Here is a 26,561-nt window from a genome sequence, read left to right as displayed (position 1 = left end):
TTTGTACTGTTGTGTAAATGTGTATGTAAAGGTGGATGACTGCCTACTGCAAATGAAATCTAACCATGGGTACAAATAAATGAAGCTGAAGCTGACGTAAAACACAGCCCTGTTTTTATTACTGTTTATAGATATTATCATTGATGATCATCATTTTGAATGATTCTTAAAAAGGGTTTAATGAATCCTTCAGTCTGAAACCAACTTGGAACAAAACACATTAGAAGATATGGGAGTGTGCACATATTTTAAACACACAACTGAACCACACGTGTTTGTTTAAAAATGGACTTTTTCATCCTAAATGTTGTTAAACATAATTTATTTACAATATATATTAAAATTTTGATTGATTTTCATATCATGTTTTTCTGTTTTTCATATAAACATGAATAAATGTCAGTTTTCTTAAACTTGTCACTCAGAATTAAAATATATTTAGGTTAAATAAACACATTCATCATTCTGAAAAATGAAATCTGTGTCTGATCATTTTTCTGTCAGCTGTAGCTTCAAAGTAGCTTCTTCTGCTCTTTGTTTGTATAAAGATGATGAACACACAAATGAAATGATCAGAGGACACAGATGTGAACCTGCAGCAGACCTACACCTGCCTGTTTCTACATATTCATGTTTCCTTATGTTGCTTTCATTGTGTTTCCTTTTTATCTGTTTGAAAATGTTTGAAGTACATTATGATCTTACAACTAAATCAAATCTTTATAAGTGATTAACATCTGTGGCCGATATTGTGTTTGTGTATTTCCTGTGAATTCAAACTGTCATCAATAAAACAGAACAATTAAAAATGAGATGCTGTGAATATTATTTATTGATTTTGTTTCAAAAAACAAAGAAAAGCTGAACATATTCAACAAGTTATATAAGAAGTAAGCAACAGATAACAGTGTGTGTTACTAAATTCACAGCAACATGAATGTGTTTGAGTGTTTCTGCATCATGTGACCCAGATTTTTGGATCTGCTGTCAGATTGAAATGAAGACGATGAAACCACACAGCAGCTTCAGCTGAGCTGTCAATCAGCAGCAGCAGTCTTATCTGTGGGCCGCAGGGGCTGATGGGAGCTTTGAGGACCTGTTAGAAACCACGTGGCCCTCGTCTGATCTCACAGCTCGTCCTTGTTTGGCCTCAGCTGCATCAGAGCGCCACTTCTCCCCAGCTTCACCAGAGGAAACACCACTGCACAAAATGCTTTTCCTCCCAGCTGCTGCTCTGTGCTGTCTGTGTTCAGGTGAGTGTTTCCAGCCAATCAGGAGCCAACAAACTCAACCTGGAACAAACACTGTCACACTAACCTTCATCTATCTGTCTGTGTCTCTACAGCACTGGTTACCATGGCAGCACAGCTGTTTCAGGATGATTTAACATTGACCAGGAGAGTTGGAGAAAGTGTTTCCTTCAGCTGTGGAGGGATAGAACAATGTGATAACTCTGGATGGGTATACTGGTTGCAAAAGAAGAAAACATTCTATTTGATTTTTCGCATTAATAAAAATACCCAGAAACTTGAGACAGGTTACAGTCATCCTCAGATAAATGATTTTGCCACTCAAATTAAAAATGTTGATTGTGAGTTGAACATAGAGAAAGTTAAACTGGATCATTCAGCCACCTACTACTGCATGTGTGCAAAGAAAGCTCTCCACAGTGAGAAATGATCCCTGCAGCCTGAACAAAAACCAACAGATGAACAGATGTCAAACAGTGTTTGTGACAGGAAGAGAGCAGTAAACCACAGCCCAGGTTCACAGATTTCACCTCCATCTCAGAGTCACAAACCGTATTTTTCGGACTACAAGGTGCACTTATAATGTCAAAAAATGTTTTAGTACGACTTTGGTAAGCCACGAAGCTGCACTTCTTAATGGATTGTTGGAGCATTACAACTACTGTAGTCAGGAAACTAGTGGAATAATCTGGGTCAAAAACACGCTTCAGGTCCCAAAGTCAAACGAACACTGCACCATCACTGAGAGTTAAAAACTGTCTAAATTCTTTCATCTTTAATGAAAGGATCAGTGCTGCTGCTTAACCAGGTGTAGCAATTAAGTTTAACATCCATGAAAACAGAATTTATTACATTTAACGGAGTTAGAAGCTAGCAGGAAGTTAGCTCGTTAGTTTCCACCAAATATAGCATTTTCTGACTGAGAGATTTCTGAAAAAAATTCAAACGTACAGCTCTGCTGCCACTTCCAAGATAAATAAAGACAGGCAACTAAGCAGTAGTGACGTTTGTAGGGTTACTGAAGTTTGGCTAGCTGGTATATAATGTTGTGCCACGTGAACGCTAGCGACACAGCTATGTTAGCATAACATAAACAGTGAAGCTGGAGGATGAACACTAACTTTTTTCCACTCAATAAAAGTTAACGTGAGGGTTCCTGATGGTTAGTGACAAATGCAGTCGCATGGCAGGATGCTGTAAACAGACCAAACCTCAGTCAGGAGAACAACTGAGATAATCCATCCACAAAACGAGGTTAGTCATTAATATACTGCAACAACATGGGAACAGAGCAGCTGTGAGAGAATTAAACATTAATTAATCAATGCTACAAAAGTAGAGGAAGCAAGAAGAATGAGCTGAGTAAAGTTTGATTTATCTGACAGTTTTTGTTTCGTTTAATGCGCCTTATGTATGAGAAAAAACCTGTTCATTGACAGTTCGCCTTATAATCCAGTGAGCCTAATGGTGTGAAAAATACTGTACCAAACTCAGGGAGATTTTCTTTTATGAGTGAATAATAATTTAACACATTAATGTTTCATTACTCTTTTTACAGGAACAAGGACATAAGCGGGGCAGGGGCGGAAGATATCATCAAACCCACCCGAGATTTGGTGCCAACCCCCATGTATGACAGAAGGAGTGTAGACTCTGTGAGGAACTGACCTGAAAGATAGCATCATTGCATCTGTGATCACTGTGGCAGCAGCGATCACAGAGATGCTTGGTTACAGGATGAGCAACCATGAGGAGCAGTGCGCTCCATGGAAAAGGAGAATAGAGGCCACAGGTAGCACAGATGGAAGTTAGCCAATTATCAGAGCTGCAGTAAGGTTTGGTGAAGAAAGTGCCTAAGAAGTACTGCAAGCTGCTCATACCTGAGGCCTTGGAAACAGCCAAGCAAAGACTCACATCCTTGGCCAGCCGCTTGAAAAGGTACACCAGAGAGATAGAGGTCAGGAGAATAAACCAGCTGTACTCTGATATCGGGATGTCAGTCAGACCAGAGAAGTGTAGTCAGATGGAAACAAAGCGAGCAAAAGTAGTGAGAACTGAGGGGACTGCACAACCAGAAGGCAAAATTGCAGACACTGAGGACAGCTTCAGGTGCCATGGAATTCCACAGGCAAATGGTAACCACATCCTTCCATAATTCTTCCACTCATTGCAATATGAAAATAGTAAGAATTTAGGTAGTAATGTTTGTCTTAGCCTTGCAGATTTAACTAAACTAAACTACATCCCACATTTTAAAGAAGTGGAAGACAATCTCACTAGATAGAAGTCGCTTCAATAAAAATCATGGTTTTACCAAGAGTCAATCATTTATTTTTATCCATGGCAGCAGCACCATGAGCACTATGGAGCTCAGAGGGGGCCCACCCGTCTCCACCGTAGAGGAAAAACTACACCCAACCTAACATTCAGTCAGCTCCCAGTCTACATAAGACAACAGGCCTGAAAGTCCTGAGGTCGAAATAGTACACACCCCCTAGGGTGGTGGACAATGACCAAGCTAAGATCCTGTGGGTCTTCCAGATACCAACAAACTGGTGATGGCTAACCAACCAGATATAGTAGTGGTGGACAACCAGAGGAAGACGGCTATAGTAATAGATGCAGCTCTACAGAGTAATAGCAACACCAGGAAGCTGGAAAAATACCAAGGGCTGGGAGAAGAACTCAAGAAGATGTGGAGGGTGAAAGCAACAGTGGTCCCAGTGGTAATTGGAGCACTGGGTGCAGTGACCCCCAAGACAGCCTAGCTCCAGCAGATCCCAGGAACAGCACCTGAGATCTCTGTCCAGAAGAGCGCAGCCCGAAGAATAGCAAAGATGCTGCACGTGTCATTTATTTTCTAAGTCAATTACTTTTAAAACTGTAAACTTTTATTCAGCTCTTCTGTCTGTTCATCATCTTTGTCTTTCCACAGGTCAGCTCCTCAGTTTTTGAGCAACAAACTTCACTGCTTTCTTCACAGTCCTGAGAAGAGCATCTGTCCTGCAGTAAAATCTTTGGAAAACTAGAACCCTCAAAATATGAATAATTGTTTGAATTATTTTCCTGGGATGAGAAATAAAGAAAATAAAGCCGAAAACAAAAGTCCAACATAAAGTTGAGAAGCTGGAGAGAAGGCAAATGGCAGGCTCTGAATTTCAGCATTTAATGTAAAACTGGATTCGCATTTGTGTATTTTAAAATAATATACAAATTAAAATACAATAAATTCACAAACTTCGTCATTTATATTGTTTATTGAAACTCATTGATTATTTGTGTTGTAGTCATTCTGTCACAGAACACCAGAATGTGTTTGTATTAGTTCACCTGCTGTCCCATAACATGCAACTGACACAGATTTGGTGAAAGTCATAAAGAGCATTCAATTTGGAAAAAAATATTACTTAGTTATCATTGTAGAATCCCCGAAACCAACAGGAGATGCTGAATCAGTGAAAATCTGGAAAAGCCAATTTAAACAGGAGTTCAAATATCTGGGGCCAACCACCCAAAACACCAGACAGTGAAAAAGAGAAGTGAAGAAGAGAGTGCAGGCAGAGTGGAGCAGGTGGAGATGAGTGTCAGTGGTGATTTGTGATTGAAGGAAATACCAAGAATGAGAGGGAAGGATTTACCTGACCTTACTTACACTTGCTTTGATAACTGTTTAAGAAGTGTGTCATGGTTCTGGGTCATTTGACCCAGCGTTTTGACTTTCCTTGTGTTTTGGTGACTGTTATGTATTATTATTTAAGGTTCATGAGTTAGTCTTGAGTTTATCATCCATCCATCCATTATCTTCCAATTATCCAGGGCCGGGTCGCAGGGGCAGCAGCCCAAGCAGAGAGGCCAAGACCTCCCTCTCCCCAGCCACCTCCTCCAGCTTATCAATACCCACAGCTCGTGACCATAGGTGAGAGTAGGGACGTAGATCGACTGGTAAATAGAGAGCTTCGCTTTTACACTCAGCTCTCTTCACCACAGCAGACCGGTACAGCATCCGCATCACTGCAGCTGTTGATCTGTCGACAGCTCCCTTCTCCCATCACTCGTGAACAAGACCCCGAGATACTTAAACTCCTCCACTTGGGGCAGGGCCTCGTCCCTGACATGTGGGCACATGATTGAGTTTATCATACATTTTGAATTGTCCAGGTTTCCCTGTGTCCCTGTGTCTTTGTCCTGTGTCCCTCTCTGTGGGTTCCGGTTTTTGTGCGCGTGTGTGTCTTGTTCCTCTTTCTGTTTCCATGCTCCCTCTCCTCGTGTTCATTCCATGTCTCCCCTGTCTGTCATGTGTATCCATGTATGCCCCCCCCCCCCCAATTCTGTCCTCCAGTTATCTCCCTCTCTCCATCTCGTTCCCCTGAGCATTCCTTCCCCTGGGTCACAGTGTCAAGTCTGTGTTTCTTAGTCTGCATGTTTCCTGTTTTATTTTGACAGTCTAGTGTTCTATGTTCAGTGTGTTAAATGACTTCAGCTTTGCTTCCTCCTGTCTTGTCATTATGTTTATTCACCCCAGCTGTGCTATCCACGTGTTTTCTCTTCCCGCTTCATCTCTCTGTGTATTTATTATGTTCCCTGTGTTCGTAGACAGTTCCCTGTGTCTCTATGTTTCATGTGTTCAAGAATTTTCAGGTTTCATGTACTTAGTTTTCCCAGTTAAGGTTATATGTTAGTTTCTCCCCTGGTTGTTTCCTTCATTCATTCATATGTTTTTCTTCCTAGCCTCAATAAAGGCTCATTTTTCATTAAAGTTCACCTCCGCCTCTTTTATCTGCATTTGGGTCTTCATAGTACAACTTCCATGCAATCTGCCATCACAGATTGTCACAAGTTGCTGCTCAGATTTTCATAGACATTGACCATAATGGACTTAATGGGTACATCAATGGTGCGGCTCAAGATGAGCTGTTTGGAGACCAAGTTAGAGAGACAAGGCTGAGATGGTTTGGACATGTACGGTAGAGGCAGAGGGGATACATGATGGTGTCCTTATTTTAAAACAACAATCACAAAAAAAAACCACCAACAAAAAAACTGCCTCATAGTTTCCCAAAAAAGTTGATTCTGTTCATCTGGATGTAGCGTTTTCAGTGGGAGAAACATTTTGTCACTCATCCAAGTGACTTCTTCAGTGTCAGCTGACTGAATGTTTCCCCAATCTTACAAACAGTACATTTGCACAATGACTGAAACCAGCCCACTGAAAGAACAATGAGCTGGTCATCTATCTGGTCCTCACAGAGCAGCTATTACAAACATGTGATTTATAGAATATGATGCTGGACATTAAACAGAATATATACGTATTTAAAATGAGATCTACTTTAAACATACTCAGCAGTAATATTAATATAATTCATTTAACACTGATAGTGAATATTTTTCTGCAGATGTTTTTTACTTTTAATACTGTATGCAATAATACATAATAATACGTAATACACAATAATAATTCATGTTTTCATGTTTTATTGTGTCTTTTCCAAAATGGTTTGAAAAATTAGTACACCACTTGTCATTGTCAGCTAATGTTAAAGACGTGCAGTAGATATTTATTTAAATATAGAAGTAATAATATTCTTAATTCAAACAAGATGGTGCTGGAGTGACGGCAGCCTTTCCAAGTAGCTCTGCAACACCGTACTTGTTTCTTAACTTTTAACCGTTTTCGACTAGTCTTTCAAACTTTTTTTTTCACCTTCCTTTAGTTACTTTACTTTCTACCTCTTAGATATAGTATGGATAACACACTTTTTAAAACTTCTGGAACCAGCTCCTTCATCTACTCGAGAGCGGAGCTGCTGGCACTAAACACAAAGACACAGACCCGCATGAGACACAACATCCCGGCCAAGCTAAAGAGGAGCTACAGAGGAGCTACAGAGGCTGCAAGGCTGGATCGAGGAAAGCGGATCACCGAAGGCGATTCAAACCATCAATCCCGACAGTGATAATGGGCAATGTGAACTCGTTACAGAATAAGATTGATGAACTGTCTGCTCTGAACAACCACCGACTCTAACGTGAGTGCAGTTTGTTTATCCTCACGGAGATGTGGCCAACCGAGCCAACGCCGCAGGCTAATGTAGACCTATGTGGATTCACATCCGTGAGAGCCGATAGGGACACACAGGCCAGCAGAAAAAGCAGAGGTGGGGGACTCATTGTCTACATTAACAACAGATATTGTAACCCTGGACAGGTCTCCGTTAAAGTATTGGCATGCCGTCCGGACCTGGAGCTGCTAGCCGTTAGCTTGCAGCCATATTATCTACCTCGGGAGTTCAGTCATGTGATCTGTGTGTGTGTGTTTACATCCCTCCGAGTGCTGACGCAACAGCTGCCTGTGAGAAAATACACACAGTTACAGCAAGACTGCAGACACACACTAGATTCTACTCTGGCTGCTTTTCATCAATTTGTGAATTGTCCCACACGGAGTAACAGGACAAGTGAACTACTGTATGCTAATGTGAGAGATGCATACAGAGCCACCCCGCTCCCCCCACTAGGGAAGTCAGACCACAACCTGGTTTACCTACAGCCACAATACACACCCCTCATCCAAAGGCAGCCTGTCACAACGCGCTCCATTAGGAGATGGACCCCAGAAAAGGAGGATGCTCTGAGGGACTGTTATGACACCACAGACTGGGATGTGCTTCTGAGCCCACATGGTGAGGACATAGAGGGGGCGACACACTGTCTGACAGACTATCTCAACTTTTGTGTGGACGCGGTCGCCCCTGCTAAGACAGTACGGTGTTATCCTAATAACAAACTGTGGGTAACACAGGAAGTCAAAGCTGTCCTCAAGTTGAGGAAGAAGGCCTTCAGGAGCAAAGTGAAGGACAAGATGAAAGCAACACAGCGGGAGGTGAAACGCTGCCCCTGAAGGAAGCAAAGGACACCTAGAGGAGGAAGGTGGAGGAAAAGTTGGAGAGGAACAATATGAGGGAGGTCTGGAATGGTGTGAAAACCATCACAGGCCACAACACCAAGAACAGCACAGTGGGGGGGACTGTGGAGAAGGCAAACGAACTCAACTACTTCTTCAACAGGTTTGACCAGCCCACAACCCCCCCACCCTCACCCTCACCTTTACCACAGAGCCCCCCCCCCCCGAAACTATGACATCCCCCTCCTTCTCCTCCAACCCCTCTCTAAACAACACGACAGTCTCCCTTCCCCCCTTCCAATCCACTCCCAGTGTCACAGTGGATCAGGTCAGGAGACAACTGAGGAAGCTTCGCCCCAGGAAGGCAGCAGGCCCAGACAAGGTGTGTCCTAGGATGCTAAAGGTGTGTGCTGCTGAACTTGGGGAGCCGCTACAACGAGTCTTCAACCTCAGCCTGCGACTGGGGAGAGTGCCCACCCTCTGGAAGACATCCAGCATCGTCCCTGTCCCCAAAAAGAACCGGCCCAATGAGATGAATGACTTCCAACTTATAAAGACTCTAGAGCGGCTCCTCCTCAACCTCCTCTGACCACAGGTAGAACATGCCCAGGACCCACTACAGCTCGCCTACAAAGCGGATGTTGGAGTGGAGGATGCCATCCTGTACCTTCTACACAGAGCCCACTCACACCTGGACAAGGGAAAAGGAGCAGTCACAATCCTGTTTCTTGACTTTTCCAGTGCCTTCAATACAGTCCGGCCCTGTCTGCTCCAGGAGAAACTAAACAGGATGCAGGTGGACCCCTGCCTGGTTGCTTGGATCTCCGACTACCTCACTGACAGACCACAGTACGTCAGGCTGAAGGACATCACGTCTGACACTGTGGTCAGCAGCACAGGAGCACCACAGGGAACTGTGCTGTCCTCTCTTCTCTTCACCCTGTACACCTCTGACTTCTGCTACAACTCTGAATTATGCCATATTCAAAAGTTTGCGGACGACACAGCCATCATGGGGTGTATCTGGGATGATCAGGAGGAGGAGTACAGGAGTCTGGTGAGGAACTTTGTCACATGGAGTCACACAAACCACCTGCAACTCAACACCTCAAAGACCAAGGAACTGGTTGTGGACTTCGGGAGGTCCAGACCAGGTCCACTGCCAGTTCAGATAGAGGGAGAGGAGGTGGAGGTGGTCAACACATACAAGTACCTCGGGCTGTGGGTGGACAACAAACTGGACTGGTCATGCAACACAGAGCACCTGTATAAAAAAGGCCAAAGCCGACTGTGCTTCCTCAGGAGGCTGAGGTCTTTTAACATCTGCAGGAAGCTCCTGAGGATGTTTTATCAGTCGGTGGTTGATGGAGTACTTTTCTATGCTGTGGTGTGCTGGGGGAGCAGCACAGCAAAGAAGGACTCATCCAGGCTGGAGAAACTGATCAGGAAGGCTGGCTCTGTGGTCGGCATGAAGCTGGATGAAGCTCTGGTGACAGTGGCAGAGAAAAGGACATTAAAGAAACTGCTGGACATTATGGTCAATGCTGGGCATCCTCTGCACACGGTCGTAAATAATCAGATGAGCCTATTCAGCGACAGGTTGCTTCTCCCAAAGTCAAAAACAAACAGACTTAAAAACTCCTTTGTCCCACACGCCATCAAACTGTTTAACTCCTCTCTGGAGGGGAGAGGGAGGGGAAACAGGGGGACAAAGGAGGGCGGGAATAAGCTGTAGCGAGCTGTAGCTGGTTTTTTTTACACCATGCAATATTTGCAGTATTTGTTTTTTCTTATATTCGACTGTGCAATAATCACTGTGCAATATACTCACTCAAATGTGCAACCCTATTTATCCATATTGTATATTCTGTATTTTTATATGTGTATATGTGGTGTATTTATGCTTATATCCTTACTCTCATTCCCCTTATTGTATCTGTAACATGCAACTTCTGTCGGTGCTGTGCTACTGGAAACTGAATTTCCCGGAGGAACCCACCCAAGGGATTAATAAAGTTTCATCTAATCTAATCTAATATTTTACAATTCTTCAGTCAGGAAGAATTACAAAAAAGTGAAGAAGTATATGCAGAGTGCAGCAAGCTTCAAGAGGCATACAACATATTTAAAAACATAAAAGAGAGGCAGCATAAAGACTTTGTTTTCATTGCAGTTGTCTCTAGTCGCCTTTCTGTCACAATTCTGTCTTATGTATTTGTGCTAGAGTGCTGGGCTGTTAAAGAGCACTTTTTTTTAAAGTGCTCTTTAACAGCAGTTACACAGGCTTTCTGAAGTTCTTGTTTTCTTTTTTCATATTTGGAAAATTTGTGTTTCCACTCATCTAACCTCTAATCTAACCTGTGTACTGTTGGTCTGCAATTGTAACTTTCTTGTACAAAGACCGAGTGTGTAAAGACGGCAAAACAGCCAACTGTAAGCTGTGTTCAAGTTCATGACACAAAATGTGTTTCTTCTTTATAAGGCTGGTGCCTACATCTGTCATGGTGGGGTACGCCTGTGTATAGTGGAATGGACCCAAAAGCAGAACACAGGAGGAGATGGTCTGATCTCTAAACTAAGGGTGAGCCTTTATTAGGGCTGATGACCAGAGTGCAACACAAAACTACATGAACAGCGGCGAAGGCTAAACTAAAACCTAAACTGGAAACACTAGAACTGACTATGATGACTGTGAATATGATTTTTCAACATAAAACAGGAACATAACGCGACCCCAACACAAAACGAGCTTAACAACATGACACACGCAGACATGAAACATGACAGGTTAAGACATGAACCAACAAGAGAGACCTAAACACAGGGGCTGAAGACACAAAGAGATCTAATAAGAAAAGAACTGAAACTGAGCTACCCAGGAGCTAATAACTAAATGAACTTAATATTAACAATGAATGTCAAAATACAGGGAAACTCAATTCCTAACTAATAATAGCTACAAGAAGAACTTAACATATCTTCAATACAAGAAGTCAAAGATACAAAATGAACACAAAATACTGGGTCACAGACCCAGCCTGTAACAACATGACTGTTGAAACTGAGCTCCCCACTGCTGAATAGACGAACATTGTATCCATACAATGGATATAAAGGAGCTGTTGTTATTGTGTGCCTGTATGAAGACTGTTTGTGCTGTGTTTATCCGTTAGCAAAGGTTTCTTTCTTTCTCAGCTTTATGTTGATTCAGAAAAACCTGCAGGCAGACTCAATGAGTTTTTAAACCCCCGTGGTCTTTCGCTACTCAGGCTAAACATGATATATAAGTGACTTAGATAACCTAAAAATAAATTTGTTTGACTTTTTTCAGTGTTTTATTTGTTTGTGAGTAAATCGGTTTGGCTGAGATTAAAGTTATTAGATTAGATTAAATAAAACTTTATTAATCCCTCAGGAGGGTTCCTCCTGGGTTTTCACAGCTGAATAAAGATCAAACAGAAAACGGATTAAGCAAAAGTGTGAGATGGTTGAGAATCTATGGCAGCATCCGGTTATATTTTAGATAGCAAGGAGCAGGCAGCAGTTTCACTCCACCGAGAGAACTCGTGACGTAAATCTGAAGGCTAGACCGTCCAATTTCACAGTCGCTCACTTCCGGTCTACCCGGCTTTCGGAGGACCCGGCCCACTTAGACCACGAAGGCCGGGTCCTCAGGTGGATACAGCCTCTGAATTTGGACACCCCCCTGTTTCCGGCCAGACAATAATAACGGTGACATTTAACTTATTTTATCCGATAAATAAGCATTGTAAAATTCAAGTTTTTTGTATATATATTTTTATGACATATATATAAATTACATTTACCAGCTTGCAGGACAATAGGCTCATGCAGAAAAATGAATTAGGATACATAGTGAATATTGGACTGTCACAGGCCGCAAAGGCAGACCATGTGGGTGAGAGAGAGGTGGACCCAAGAGCAGACACAGGCAAAGAGACGGAGCTGACATTTCAACAAAGCGAGCCTTTTATTGTGGCTGGTACATGTAATACAAAAACCAAGGCGCAGAACACACTGGAGCACACAAAACTGGCATGACTGTGGTAAAATGAAAACTAGAAATAAGTTATGACTAAACTATGCCGTTAAGAATAAACTATGGTGACTATGAATACTATGAGTACGATTTCACTGTGAACACTTTGGTTAAAACTCTGACTTGACATGGGAATGACAATACAGACGACACAACACTGAACACAGGAAGACAGAGGGCTTAAATACACACATGAGGTGATCAGGGGATGTGGAGACACATGAGGAGGAAACAGCTGACTAGAAGGAACATAATGATGCCACAGTGGAAGTGGAAACTAAGTACATAGAACATGGAAACAAGACTTCCAAAATAAACAGGAAACATTAAGAGTAGAACACAAATGGAAAACAAAATACAATAAAACTCAAACACTGAGTAACACGACCCAGTACCAGGACATGGACAAGATAAATGTGGAGCTTTAGAGATTCTGACTGAAGAACTAAAACAGGTTTTTTTTAGAGTGTTCCACGTGTTTCTCTTTCAAAAGTTGAACAAAATGAGCAAAATGATGTTTAACATTGCTGCATATGTTGGTGATTTAATGATCTGTTCTCCTTCTAATCAGACCTGGAAGACAGAAACAAAAGCACTGTTTAAATACCTCAATGACAAGGGTCACAATGTGAGCCTGTCACGGACCAACAGAATGAAGGACCCACTTGTGAGACACTGGGAAAGGTTCAACAGGTTTATTTACAGATTGTTAGGAATACATTATTAAAACAGTCAGTGAGTGGGCAGGAAGGGTAGCTGAGGTATGGTGGGTACAAACACACACACACCGAGCATCTCTGAACATCCCACATGTGATCTTGGAATGAAATTGCTGTGACATCGACTCCTGGGAACATTGCATCACTGTGATCTGATGATCAGTTATCAAGATAATACTGCTTATATAATTCAGGGTTATGGGCGCTATCACCTCTAGTGTTCTTGGTCTTAATTTAAGGTTTCTACCATGTGTTGTAGATAGTTCAGGAGGTTAACTCGACCAAGCAGTCTTTTTGTTTCCGCTATGTACTGTTTAAAATCCAGAATAGGGAGGATGGTGTAGGTTTAAGTTTATTAGATTGATACATATATACCAACAAGGCAGTGTACATCAAAGCAGTTGTTTTCATGCAAAGGCTTTATGGTTTTTCCTATAGCGATTGACAGATCACGTGACTTTCGTGCATTGCATGCCGGGAACTCGTGGCAAAACAATCCAAGTACCGCATCAAATGCAAGCATTTGCAGCACCGCAAAACGTTCATTCTCCGGTTCCAATACCTTCTTGGTTTTTCTTTGCCGCACAAAAAAGGAATGTACAAAACTAAGGAGAACAATGCCGGTCCGTACAAAGACAGACTTGACGAAAAGTCAAAGAAAAGATACGAGGAAAAAATCAGAGTGAAAGGGTCAGACCCTTACGAGCACACAGAGTGGACAAAAGACGTCAGCGTGCTGCCCAACTTTCACCACGCTCAGATTTATAATTATACGGTTCTTGGAGTGAGTGCATACACTCATGAAGTTTAGTAACTTCAGGTCACTGCAACAAGCCCGGGTACAGTTTACCGACGGATGGGTACAGGACCTTGAAATGCACCGTGTAGAACGAAAGACCATCGTACAAACAAAGGTAAGTTTACCAGTCTCACAAATCATCTTCATAAATACACATTCATTAACCGTTTATTAATAGGACCTTTGAGCTCAACCGTAATTAATTAGTAGTGGAAATAATTTCTGGTACGCATTACAGAAATGTAGCAGTGACAATAATATTGTATGTTGTAATCGTACTGGACAATTAGTGATACAAAACAACTGTTTTATCCTGTGAATAAAAGTATATGTTTTTGTCAATGTACCGTGGTAATAACAGAAGCGAAACGCAATATTGTGTCAGGACAATTCACTATTTATGCACAATAAATAAAGAAGCATAGCGTGACAATTTCTGTTCAGCGCCAGACTTGCTTGTAACCTATATCACCAATTATGTTATGAAAAATGACGTATTAACTACTACAAAACACTGACCTTTGTGGGAATGCTTGGAGCAGACTAACATGTGAGCTGGAGTGTTCTGAGACGTTATATTTGGTATATTCAGACCAGCCGTCTGCTCTTACTTTGGAAACATGGCTTAAAAAATTTCTCTTCAATGACGTAATCCGATAAAAAAACCTGTGCACTGTCGATCTTACGTGCTGCACTATAATGTTCAATATTTAGTATTTACTGTTATATTCACATAGATCATCGCGATAATCTTGTTTATTATATTGCTCTCTTTTTTTGCTTGTTTTCTCTTTTTTCTTTCTCAACAGGTGATCCAGGTGATTGATATATGTATTTTTTGTCTGTTTGTTTTTTTGTTTTTTGCTCTTCATCACCGTCCCTCTTCCCAGCTCTTTTTCTTTCCCTACCTCTCTTTCTTTCTCCCTTTCCCTTCCCCCAGTCATGACTGTCCCATATTTAGCAAGTGAAAATAACATAAAATAAACAACAAAAACAAAGGTGAATCAAATAGACCAATACGGCAAGGCCGGGATGGTCCATTTGGTAAAGTAAATCCATTGGGCATCTTTCTTTGCCTTTAGACAATAATTCTGATGGGAAAAAAAAACACACGGGACAGGCGGGGAAAAACATAAATAATAATAATAATAATAATAATAATAATAATAATAATAATAATACATTTTATTTGAAAGCGCCTTTCAGAACTCTGAAGGACACTCTACACAGCAGAATAATAAAAGCAACATAAAAGCTAGCAGTTTACACAATCATAAACGCATAAGACATAAAACAAATTTAAAATAGAAGAGTGGAGAGGTTATGTGGGATAAGCTCCTCCAGAGTCGAGGAGCAGAGCAACTGAAAGCCCTGCTCCCCATGGTGGCAAGATGGGGAGAGGGGACAGAGAGAGAAAGAGAAGAAGAAGATCTGAGACACCAAGATGGGATGGTGATCTGAACCAGATCAGAGAGATATGGAGGGGAGAGATGATGAATAGCCTTAAATGTGTACAAGAGTATTTTGAAAATGATGCAATATTTGACCGGGAGCCAATGAAGCTGCTGCAGGACAGGAGTGATGTGGTGGACAGAAGGGGTCCTGGTGATAATACAGGCAGCAGAGTTCTGGACACGTTGGAGCTTGTGGATGGATTTTTGAGTAAGACCAAAAAGAAGTGAGCTACAGTAATTGATCCTGGAAGTAACAAGGCTGTGAACAAGAATGGCTGTGACATGTGGAGTGAGAAAAGGACGGAGACAATTTATGTTGCGCAACTGAAAATATGCAGACGGAGTGACATTATTGCACAAGAGACACAGCACACCCTGGACAGGTCACCGATCCTTCACAAGTGATTTAATCCAGTGTAGGTTGTTTCCTTTAATACCAGCAGAGTATTATATTTTCTGTATTAATATTTTGTGATCAACAGTATTGCATGCTGAACTAGTGCTGTTTCTGTGCTGTTAGCAGTTAGTAAAGTTGCTTTACTTAGTGATATGTTGGTGGGAAGACTAAATCATTTTTCTAATTATTAAAATTTGTAAAGAAATTCATGAACCTATCTTTAGTCTTACTTAAAGAAATATTTGGAGTTCTGAGTTGTTATCAGCCTGGCTACAGAATTGAACAGAAACCTGGGTTTTTTTTCCTGTTTTCATCAGTGAGTGATGAATAGTAAGATGTTCTAGCTTAATAGAGGATCTTTTCTATAGAGCAGCAAACTAGTTTTTCTGGCCTAACAACGTTTTTCTAAATTGGTATAATTGCATTTCCTCTCCAGCTGAAATGATATGCTTTAGGTCTGCGTTTTGGGACTGATACGGGGGAGTCAGGCATGTCTGATGATTCTTCTGTAATGAACTTAAGTCCACAGTGCTGTGTAATCCATCCATCCATCCATCCATCTGCTTCCCCTTATCCTTTTCAGGGTCGTGACAGTGCTGTGTAATCCTTTAATGTAAATTTAATTGTTAATAAAATGATCAGTGAAAGGATAAATTTCATGAAACACTGTTGAACATTCTTCTTCTACATTTTAGGTATTTGTCCGGAGGATGATTGAAATGATGAGTCAGCTCATTTATATTTATATTGAAGTTAATTAAGTTTAAAAAAGAATTAAATACAGAGCTCCTGTTTTTATTTTCAACTTCCACGTGAATGTTAAAGTCAGCCACTGTAATTAGTCTATCTGAACTGAGCACTAAATCTAAAAATAACATAGCAACTCAGAGTAAGAGCCAGGCAGACCAGACTTCTGATGTATTGAGAAATCATACGTAAAGATTCCTGCCACTCCTTCTCCTCGGTGAGCTTTGCTCTGTTCTAGATGCAATCCATGCAGTGGCTCCAAGTAGTTGACTGACCAAAAGATTTAGAAGAGAAGAAGAGACAGTCATGTTGATATGAACATTAGAGAAACACATCATGGAGCTGAAATATGATCCTGCTTCCTCATTTGGACTCATTCACCTCAGCTGACACATTCAGCAGCAGACAGGTTTTTGTAGCAGTCTGTCTCACTGTGGGAGGAGGTAGCTACTACATCTTTGGCTCTGGAACTAAACTGTCTGTAACAGGTAAGAACAAACATTTATTTTCCTTCAGTTGTTTTATTGTAGAAGCTGAAAATGTGTTTAAAGTCAGTTTCTGCTGCTTCAGGCTTTACATGTTAGTTTTTTCATCATTAGTAGAGAATTCATCTGCAGCCATTGTTACATAAGAAAAGCTCAATAATCTCTGAAAACATGTTGAAATCTCACTGAACAACTAAAGTTATTCTTTATTTCTGCAAATATTAGTGATGTTACAAATATTTAGGATTTGATCATCTCAGTAATTCTGCACCATCTGCTGGTTTTTGTACATGAGATCATATTTGATGTTACAATTAATAATTTTGGTATTAAAAAGTACAAACAAATCTGAGATTTGGTTATATTTAAATAATAAAATTGAGAAATGTGTTTGTTCAGAAAGACCTTTTCTAAAGAATAATAAGAATGTGAGTTAAAACTGATACTGTTAAAAAATTACAAGAAAAGTGATTTATTGATTTGCTGATAATAATACATTTTATTTAGCAAGAAATTATTTATAAGCAATATTTATGTGTCTTCAAGAGGAAAATAATAAATATCATTAATGGTTAAATTAATAGATTTTTGGGGAATATTTAACATAAAATACATAAATATAATTACAGTTAATAGGAAATGAAAAACGTTTCAAAATTAAATATAATGGTGCCAGCTAATGTGTCCCTATCCTGATGGGCAGTTTAAGATTATTTTCATCATATTTAAAATAACTGAATACATTTTTAAAATATCATGAAGTAAATGTCAGATGTAAATAACCACGTCAGACACTACAAACATGTGAATATAATTTAATATAATTTGATGAATACTGTTAAATCTATTATATTATATATTTGCTTCATACTTTAGATATTTAAAATAAAATAGTATAATAACCACGTTTCATTTCATACATAAAAAGAACAAAAAAAATATTTATGATAAGGCAATATTGAGATATTATTTCTATGTTCATTTTATAAGGGTAAAGTATGTAATGTTTAAATACTTAAAATGTTATCTTGACGCTGTGTGCAATGAAATTTTAATTGGATTGTTAAATAACAAAATAAAATACTATGTTAACTATCTTTGTTATTATTACACTAAATATAAAAGTCGTAAATGGACAGAGTTTTTTCAAGCTGAACAAACTTGTCTTTGGATCATAGATGGAAACCAGAGCACCCAGAAAAGAACGACACAGGCACCGAGAATTCATGCAAACACACAGCAGAGCCCCACCCGACCAGCAGGTCTGAACACACCGTCTTGCGTTGAGGCTACAGCGCTAAACATAACACCACCATTTATGTTTTCAGTTATTTCTTTTAAAACTAATAAAAGGAAACAACAGAACATAATCTCTGTGTTGTTCAACCAGCAGGACCCAGAGTCCACGTGGCAGGGAACAGCTCCCTGCTGTGTGTGCCCCCAGCCATGTTTCCTCCTCTGGTCCAGCTGTCATGTAAAAGACAGAAGAAGAACAGCCAGCTGGAGGAGCTGCCCCCTGCTGAGGGAGAGCAGCTGGGACTGATCCATCAGAACAGAACATATAAATGTAACTGCTACATCAAAGATGTCAGCAACAGCACAGTGGAGGCCCAAACACAACAAGGTAATGAAGGCTTGGTGACTGTGTTCAGCAGTGATTCAGCTTCATGTGGAGATGCTGTCAAAGAGAGCAGAGGAGCAGAGGACTGACATTTCTCACTGCAGCTCCAAACATTTGACTCCTTTTCTGTTTCAGAGGTTCCAGCTCCAGCAGCCTCCTGTCCTCCAGAGAGAGAGCCAGCAGACCTGCCAGCTCTGCAGCCAGCTGACTGTAAGATCACCTGCTGCCTCTCTGCATGGACAGCTCCAATGTCCAATGAGGGAACAAGTTTAGGGACTTAAAGTGTCACTAATTGATCAAATCTTCATCCAACAAGCTCTGATAAAGCCACTGTACACTAGCTGCTCAGCACCAAACAGCAGACAGACCATAATATGTCAGAGATCAGTTTGTTAGCTGCTTGTGGAGTTCTTCTGCCCCCAAGTGGACACAAACACTACATCAATTCATCCACTTGAAGAAGAAGCTGTGACTGTTTCTATTTGGACTTTTTCTCCTTGATCTGAGAGGAATAACCCGACTGTCTGTCTGTCTGTCTCTTTGTGTCTGTCTGTCCTTCAGTGTCCTTCCAGTCTCAGTGCAGGGTGAAGCTGCTCTGCCTGCTGTACACAGTGCTGATAGTGAAGAGTCTGGTGTACTGCTGTGGACTCTCTCTGCTGATGATCCTCACAAACAAGGGAGCGTCCACCAACTGCACACATGCTGACTGACTGTTTTCTGCTCGCCTTTTCTCACCATCAAATCTCATCAATTCATCTCATTCATCACTTTGATCAGTATCACAAATGTTAGTTATGATGTGTTGTGCTTATTTTGGCTTTTTCTTCAATAGTTAGAAGATCATCTGAAATAAATACATTTTTACATGTATTGTTACTCTGAGTTAGAATTATTTTTGTACTTATTGTGACTTTTATTGTAGTAACAAAAATCATCAGCTATATTTTTATCACAAGTTTTCTGTTTGATTTGTTTTTGGTTGATTTTCAAATGTCAAACAGTGTAGTTGTGTTTGTAAGTGTGAATAATAAAGATTTCAATATGAAGAATTTGATTCTACTTTCATTGTGTGATAAACAACAACCCGTGTGAGTGAAGCACAAACTGACTGTATCCAAACTTGCTCTCCTGCAGCAGACGGGCTGTGTGGGTTTCTGCTCTGCAGCCTCCACACCGTTAGCTGTGGCTTTTCACTTTAATAACACAATGACAGTTACAAGCATGAACTCTGCTTCAAGAATGATTCCAGGAAGGATCTGTGTTCTTCACCTGTGAGAGAAACAGCTCAAATCCTCAACTCAGAGCTGACAAATGAACTTTAATGGAATCAAAGGAGAGACCATGAAGCCCCTGCAGTCTGCTCAGCTCCCATTTTATTAGCTGAGCTGAGTTTTTCATTCTGGATATCACACACGTAAGAACAGATCAAGTCTGAACAGCAAATGTTGGAGGATCATTTTGAAGTGTTGCTAAATGTCATTATTATTCCAAAACTACTGAATGATTCAGAAAATCGTTTCCAAAAAGCAGAAATATGCAAACAAAGTAGAAACAAGGCAACATGAGTCATTCAGATGCAGATAACATATTCTCCTTATTTTGAAGAACACAGTCATGAAATCTTTCTGTGTGTCATTCATTGAGTTGAAGTGCCTAATAGAAGAGGAAAAGCAGAAATAATCAATGATAGCTGAGACATTGAGAACATGGCTGTATGCCTGCTATCATAACAGGAAACAAAGCACACAAACAGCAAACACACAATAATGTGGTCGCAGCTTGTTGTGTGTTGTTAGGTGTCATTTTGACTTTGACATTTAATGAAGTCCCAAAATGTGTGCGACTCATTAAAGGAGTCTGTACGTGTCAGTCAGTGCTCTGTATTCATGTGTTCACCTCATTAAACTCACTGAGACACTTTTCTCCTCCAAACTTCCAGCACAGCTTCATATTTCACTGACTGATTCTTTGATTACATCCATTAAGGCTCACACAGTGAAATTAGTGCAAACTTACAAATGTGTTGGAACAATTTTGGCCTCCAAACTGAACTTTGAGACAAACAGTGAAGCTGTGAGCAAAAAGAGGCTCCAGTGTGTGTCATGGTGGAGGAAACTGTTGTATTCCCACATTCAAAACATGCTGATCTTATTGGATTTTTCCCTCAAAGTCTTTTTCCTCCTTTTTCTCTTCATCCAAATGTTCTAGCAGGCTGACTGTGAGTCCCTGTTTAACCTGTACAGCAGAAAGTAACAGCAGTCAGCGGCCTCCACTTGACTTCATGACTTCAACCCCTCGCACAGTCACTTTCACTTTCTTCCTTCTGTCTTTTAGTCCGAAAATGTAGAACAACACCAGATCAAAATATTTGTGTCCTTCACTCACATCTTCAAATGATACCTTCTATATCAGAGATGATACAAAGGCAACATTTGTCTTATTTCTCTTTCATGAATCAAAAAGTACTTTTGTACTGTTGTGTAAATGTGTATGTAAAGGTGGATGACTGCCTACTGCAAATGAAATCTAACCATGGGTACAAATAAATGAAGCTGAAGCTGACGTAAAACACAGCCCTGTTTTTATTACTGTTTATAGATATTATCATTGATGATCATCATTTTGAATGATTCTTAAAAAGGGTTTAATGAATCCTTCAGTCTGAAACCAACTTGGAACAAAACACATTAGAAGATGTGGGAAAGAACCACAGAGTGCACATATTTTAAACACACAACCGAACCACATGTGTTTGTTTAAAATAACATGTTCACTGTGAATAATGTTATATGTGATTTCATTTTTAAGTAATTTTTTCCAATTTATGAACTTTTAAATATTTTTTACACCATATTAATTTGTATTTAGAATTTATTTATATTTTACTTACTTTCCGTTTTTATATTTAGTGTTTTCATCACAGCTGTTAAACTACAGATAACAGTGTGTGTTACTAAATTCACAGCAACCTGAATGTGTTTGTGGGAACATGAATGTGTTTGAGTGTTTCTGCATCATGTGACCCAGATTTTTGGATCTGCTGTCAGATTGAAATGAAGATGATGAAACCACACAGCAGCTTCAGCTGAGCTGTCAATCAGCAGCAGCAGTCTTATCTGTGGGCCGCAGGGGCTGATGGGAGCTTTGAGGACCTGTTAGAAACCACGTGGCCCTCGTCTGATCTCACAGCTCGTCCTTGTTTGGCCTCAGCTGCATCAGAGCGCCACTTCTCCCCAGGTTCACCAGAGGAAACACCACTGCACAAAATGCTTTTCCTCCCAGCTGCTGCTCTGTGCTGTCTGTGTTCAGGTGAGTGTTTCCAGCCAATCAGGAGCCAACAAAGTCAACCTGTAACAAACACTGTCACACTAACCTTCATCTATCTGTCTGTGTCTCTACAGCACTGGTTACCATGGCAGCAGAACAGCTTATTCAGGACGATTTAACATTGACCAGGAGAGTTGGAGAAAGTGTCTCCTTCACCTGTGGAGGGACTGAACGGTGTGATAGCGGCAGCAGCGTATACTGGTACCAGAAGAAAGCAACATTCAGAGTGATTGGGTATACACCTAAGAGAGGTCGCTGCACACTTTCCAAACCTTACAACCATCCTCAGGAGAATGATTTCTCAGCAGTGAATATACAGGACAGCTGTGAGTTGAGCATAGAAAAAGTTAAAAGCGATCATTCAGCCACCTACTACTGCAACTGTTATAAGTATGCTCCCCACAGTGAGAAATGATCCCTGCAGCCTGAACAAAAACCAGCAGATGTCAAACAGTGTTTGTGACAGGAAGAGAGCAGTAAACCACAGCCCAGGTTCACAGATTTCACCTCCATCTCAGAGTCACAAACATACTGAGCTCAGGGAGATTTGTATTTACTGCTGTCAGAAATTCAATTCTATTTATTTCTGTGTTGAACAGATTTTTCATCATGTTTTAAGACAGAAACAAGAGGAACAGATGACATCAAACTTCCAAATGTAAACAAATGTATCCTCAGTCCCACAAAAACATTTATTCAAAGTGAAAGAAAAACAGATTGTGTCAAACTGAATCAAAGTCCATCCCTCATTCACAGTGTTAATGTTCTCTTCATGAAATGGTAAATGGTAAATGGCCTGTATTTGTATAGCGCTTTACTAGTCCCTACGGACCCCAAAGCGCTTTACACATCCAGTCATTCACCCATTCACGCACACATTCACACACTGGTGATGGCAAGCTACATTGTAGCCACAGCCATCCTAGGGCGCACTGACAGAGGCGAGGCTGCCGGACACTGGCGCCACCGGGCCCTCTGACCACCACCAGTAGGCAACGGGTGAAGTGTCTTGCCCAAGGACACAACGACCGAGACTGTCCGAGCCGGGGCTCGAACCGGCAACCTTCTGATTACAAGGCGAACTCCCAACTCTTGAGCCACGATCGCCCCATGAAAACTCTTCCAGCAGCACTTGTTGTTTAACACCTTTCAGTACATTTAACCAGACACCTTCACTTTATGACATTTTAAAGACAAATCTTGGACTGATGTCAGGTCAGGATTTTGTCCTTCTAGCAGCGGCTGAACTAAACACACAGATTTAACAGCAAAAAAGTGATTCCATGTAAAATAGTCTCACTGAGGTGAAATTGAATCTTAGTCATTTAATCACAGGAAGTTTCTGGGATTGTTTGTTCCAGTCCAATTTTTGTTTTCTCCATAAATTTTTATTGAACTGAGATCAGATTTCTTTTTTTTTTTTTTTTACCTGTCCAGTTTGGCTCTTTTGCCATCAGAATTATTGTCTAAAGGCGAAGAAAGATGCCCAACGGATTTACTTTACCAAATTGACCATCCCAGCCTTGCCATTTGATTCACCTTTTATTGTTTATTTTATTTTCACTTGCTGAATACGGGACAGACTTGACTGGGGGAAAGAAAGAGGGAAAGAAAAACAGCTGAGAAGAGGGACGGGGAAAAAGGGCAAAAAACAAAAACCAACAGAATAAGCACACAGGGGTGAGGTGTATACCCTGATGGTAATTTGAATTCCGTGTAGCGTGCCCACCCCCAAGATCCTATATGTATGTGTAATGAGAGTGTGAGTAATGTGAATGCCTAAGTTGTGGGCAGTGTTGGGTGTAACGCGTTACTAAGTAACGCGTTACTGTATTTAAATTACTTTTCCACTGAAAAAGTAGAGTAACTAATTACTGTTCATTTTTAGGTATTTTAAATACAGTTACTTACAATGTACTTGCGTTACATTGTAAAATAATTAAACTCGCTGAATATCATTATTTAATTTCATTAATTTATCTTCTAAACGTAAAAGTAAACTCTGCCGCTTTAACATCGCTGTAGTGCAGCTGCACGTCATTTGGCGCCAGTTTGCTGCATAGTCGTATTCTACAGCGGAAGATGTCGGACTCGGCTGAAGCGAGTGGCTGTTTTATGACATGGACATATTCCCGTCTCTTCACTTTTCTGAAACAAGCAGACAAGAACATTACAGCAATATGTAAGCTTTGTGCTATCGGCTGCTGTTAATAGCGCGAGTAATCTACTGAAGCGCCTGACACAGAGCATAGACGAACACTTCTGAGTGATTCTTGTTCATCATCCATGGATAACACCGGGGCAACTCCTGCTAAGCAGCAAAACAGCACAGAAAGCGTCTGAAGGTGAGCTTAAAAAATGACTGCAGGCTACATAGCTGGACGGGCCGATGGTGATTTTTCGTTTTTATGGGGGGGGGTTTCTTGGTTTTTGAACTTGTTTTATCTTATTTATAAGGTTAGTTATTAGAGTTTCCAACCGTCCCGTAAAAAACGGAATCGTCTGGTATACAGAGAAAATATTACGCGTTTCGTATTGAGCTGAAGAGAAACAGTTTGTCCCGTATTTCAGCTACAATGAAAAAGACACAAAGCTGCAGTTATTCTGTGTCTTTGCTGCACAGCTGCCTCTTCTTCTATCTCCTCTCTCTCCTGTTTCTACTTCAATCATGAAACTGATCAGTGATCAGCTGATCGGCTTTTCTCTCTTGTTTGTTTATCGCGCTGAATCTTACAACAAACGTTTTCATCTGATGTAAAATGTATAGAAATCCATTATTGTACATAGTATTTTTTAGGATCCCATCATAATTTCTTCAGAAGTAGCTAAGTACTGTTTATGATGCCAGCATTTTCCCACATTTTCTAGATACTGTACCAGTACTGTGTGTAAAATGCCATCAAAAAGTCAATTAAGTTTTTCTTTCTCATCTGTCTTTCAATCTCCTTTCACTTTTTAAAGGTTGCCATGTTAGAAAAAATATTTTGCCCTGCCATGCTGTTTATTGATGTGGTAAATGAATGGTTTATGAAAATATATCTAAATCTGTCATCAGTAATCAGTAATGATCATGTCTCACCTCTAGTCTTCTCTGTCTTAATTTCAGGTTTTCACATTGTGTTGTAGATAGTTCAGGAGGTTAACTCGACCAAGCAGTCTACTTTCGGGTTTCACTGTTTAGAATACCAGAATAGGGAGGATGGTGTAGGTTTAAGTTTATTAGACTGATACATATATACCAACAAGACAGTGTACATCACTGTGACAACAGCGTTTGTTTTCATTCAAAGGCTTTATGGTTTTTCCTATAATACCTGGTGGGCGGTCTCTAGTCAAAATGCCGGGCCGATTTTTTTTCCCCAGTCCAGCCCTGCCAGGCTACATTGTGGAACAGATGCTACCGCTGCGTGCTGTAGAGTGTCTGTCTTTAAAAATGTATTTATTATTTAAAGAGTTTAATTTCTATTGTTTGTCCACTCAAGGTTTATATGGATTTTAAGAAGTATTTAGTTAAATACTTATGTAGTACTTAAGTTACTTTTCTGACACAGTAATTAGATAAGTATTTTAAATACAATATTGACTAAGTAATTAGTAATAGTAATTAATTACTTTTTTAAAGTAACTTACCCAACACTGGTTGTGGGATAAAATTGAGGCACAGGCAGCCAGAAGGGGACAGAGGGGGGGATGCCTCCTCTGCACCCTGGTGACACACCTTTACCCCAGGGCCCTGCGTGTGGGTGATTGTGGTGGAGCGGGAAGAGGGAGGCAGCTGGAGATGGGGAGGGAAGGAAGGGAGGGGCAAGTGACCCCTCCCTGGGGCCAGCTCCCCCGCTGGCCCCAGTAGGCACCCCCATACTCTGCAACCCACCAGGGAAAGGGGGCCCAGGCCCATCTGGACCGGGGCCCAGTGCAGCAGCACCGCCCGGCCCCACAGAGCCCGGGACAGTCCACCTGACCCCATCACAGAGAAAAGTGCACCCACCCCGTCATCCACTCATCTTCCAGACTACACAAGACAATAGACGCCCAGGCTGAGATCTTCCTCCACCTCTCCTGTATCTCCCCCTCCTGCAGAGAGAGTTCCCGAAGAGAGGAAAACTCCTGCAAGATGTGACAACCTCCCCCACCAGTTGAAGAGCCCCCCAGGTGGCTCGATGCACCGGCAGCACCCTGCGCCAGGGCTGGGCCCCCATACACCCACCCGCCCACAACCCTGGCAACACACCCCTGAGGCCTGGCCAGGGCCCCAGCCCAGAGACGGAGCGCCCCCAGAACCTCACGCCCGTCCCGGATCCACCCAGGGGCAGCCAGGCTACCAGGTCAGTAACCCACGTCCGTCAGCACAGACCCTCCCCTAGCCCCGCTGCACGCAGCCATGAGGAAACCGTCACCTAAGAGCCGACAGAGCCCCTAATTGGCCATGGCCGCTACCCCGGGTTGAGCCCCCCACGGAAGATGCTCCTGGGGAACCCCCCGACGCCCTAAGCCTGTCCCTACCCCCACACCAATAACAACATTGAAGGTGGGACCAAACTATGACCCCCCACCCCACTAGGTGATGGAGCTGATCAAAGGAGCCCAGAGCAATTGATCAGATGTGGTGGCAGAGGCTGTATCAAGACTAATGTAATCTATTAGATAACTTCTATATTGGTTAGAATTAAGATTATTTTTATTTTTCCAGTTCATGAGGACTGTTTTCTTGGCGATGCATAGGGCAGTGAAAACCATATGGGCTATATTCTTTTCTGAAGTGACATTATCTAAGCTGCCCAACAAACACACTAAAGGG

At 41.3% G+C, this 26,561-nt stretch overlaps 1 protein-coding gene across 4 annotated transcripts; it reads left to right on the top strand.

Moving 5' to 3' along the window:
- Positions 1-16,598: 16,598 nt before the first annotated feature.
- LOC120434336 lies at positions 16,599-19,480 on the top strand. Of its 4 annotated transcripts, none has more exons than XM_039602190.1 (5): positions 16,603-16,818; positions 17,994-18,077; positions 18,209-18,439; positions 18,572-18,646; positions 18,998-19,478. In XM_039602190.1, exons 1-5 carry the CDS (start codon positions 16,680-16,682, stop codon positions 19,144-19,146), a joined length of 678 nt encoding a protein of 225 aa, XP_039458124.1. In that variant the 5' UTR covers positions 16,603-16,679; the 3' UTR covers positions 19,147-19,478. The 4 variants fall into 4 exon arrangements, with proteins under 4 accessions (XP_039458125.1, XP_039458124.1, XP_039458123.1 ...); XM_039602189.1 differs by having other exon boundaries at positions 18,206-18,439; XM_039602191.1 differs by lacking the exon at positions 18,572-18,646 and having other exon boundaries at positions 16,599-16,818; positions 18,206-18,439; positions 18,998-19,480.
- Positions 19,481-26,561: the final 7,081 nt, after the last annotated feature.

Source organism: Oreochromis aureus, linkage group 18, assembly GCF_013358895.1.
Source record: "Oreochromis aureus strain Israel breed Guangdong linkage group 18, ZZ_aureus, whole genome shotgun sequence".
Taxonomy (NCBI): Eukaryota; Metazoa; Chordata; class Actinopteri; order Cichliformes; family Cichlidae; genus Oreochromis; species Oreochromis aureus.
The sequence above is the reverse complement of the archived record's forward strand: the minus strand, read 5'-3'. Positions and strand labels throughout refer to the sequence as shown.

Excerpts from the sequence above, each read along its gene's own strand:
- LOC120434336 (XM_039602189.1), top strand. The coding sequence starts at position 16,680 with ATGATCCTGCTTCCTCATTTGGACTCATTCACCTCAGCTGACACATTC. Across the intron at positions 18,440-18,571 it reads GGAGGCCCAAACACAACAAG|AGGTTCCAGCTCCAGCAGCC; the intron begins GTAATGAAGGCT and ends TTTCTGTTTCAG. Across the intron at positions 18,647-18,997 it reads AGCTCTGCAGCCAGCTGACT|TGTCCTTCCAGTCTCAGTGC; the intron begins GTAAGATCACCT and ends TCTGTCCTTCAG.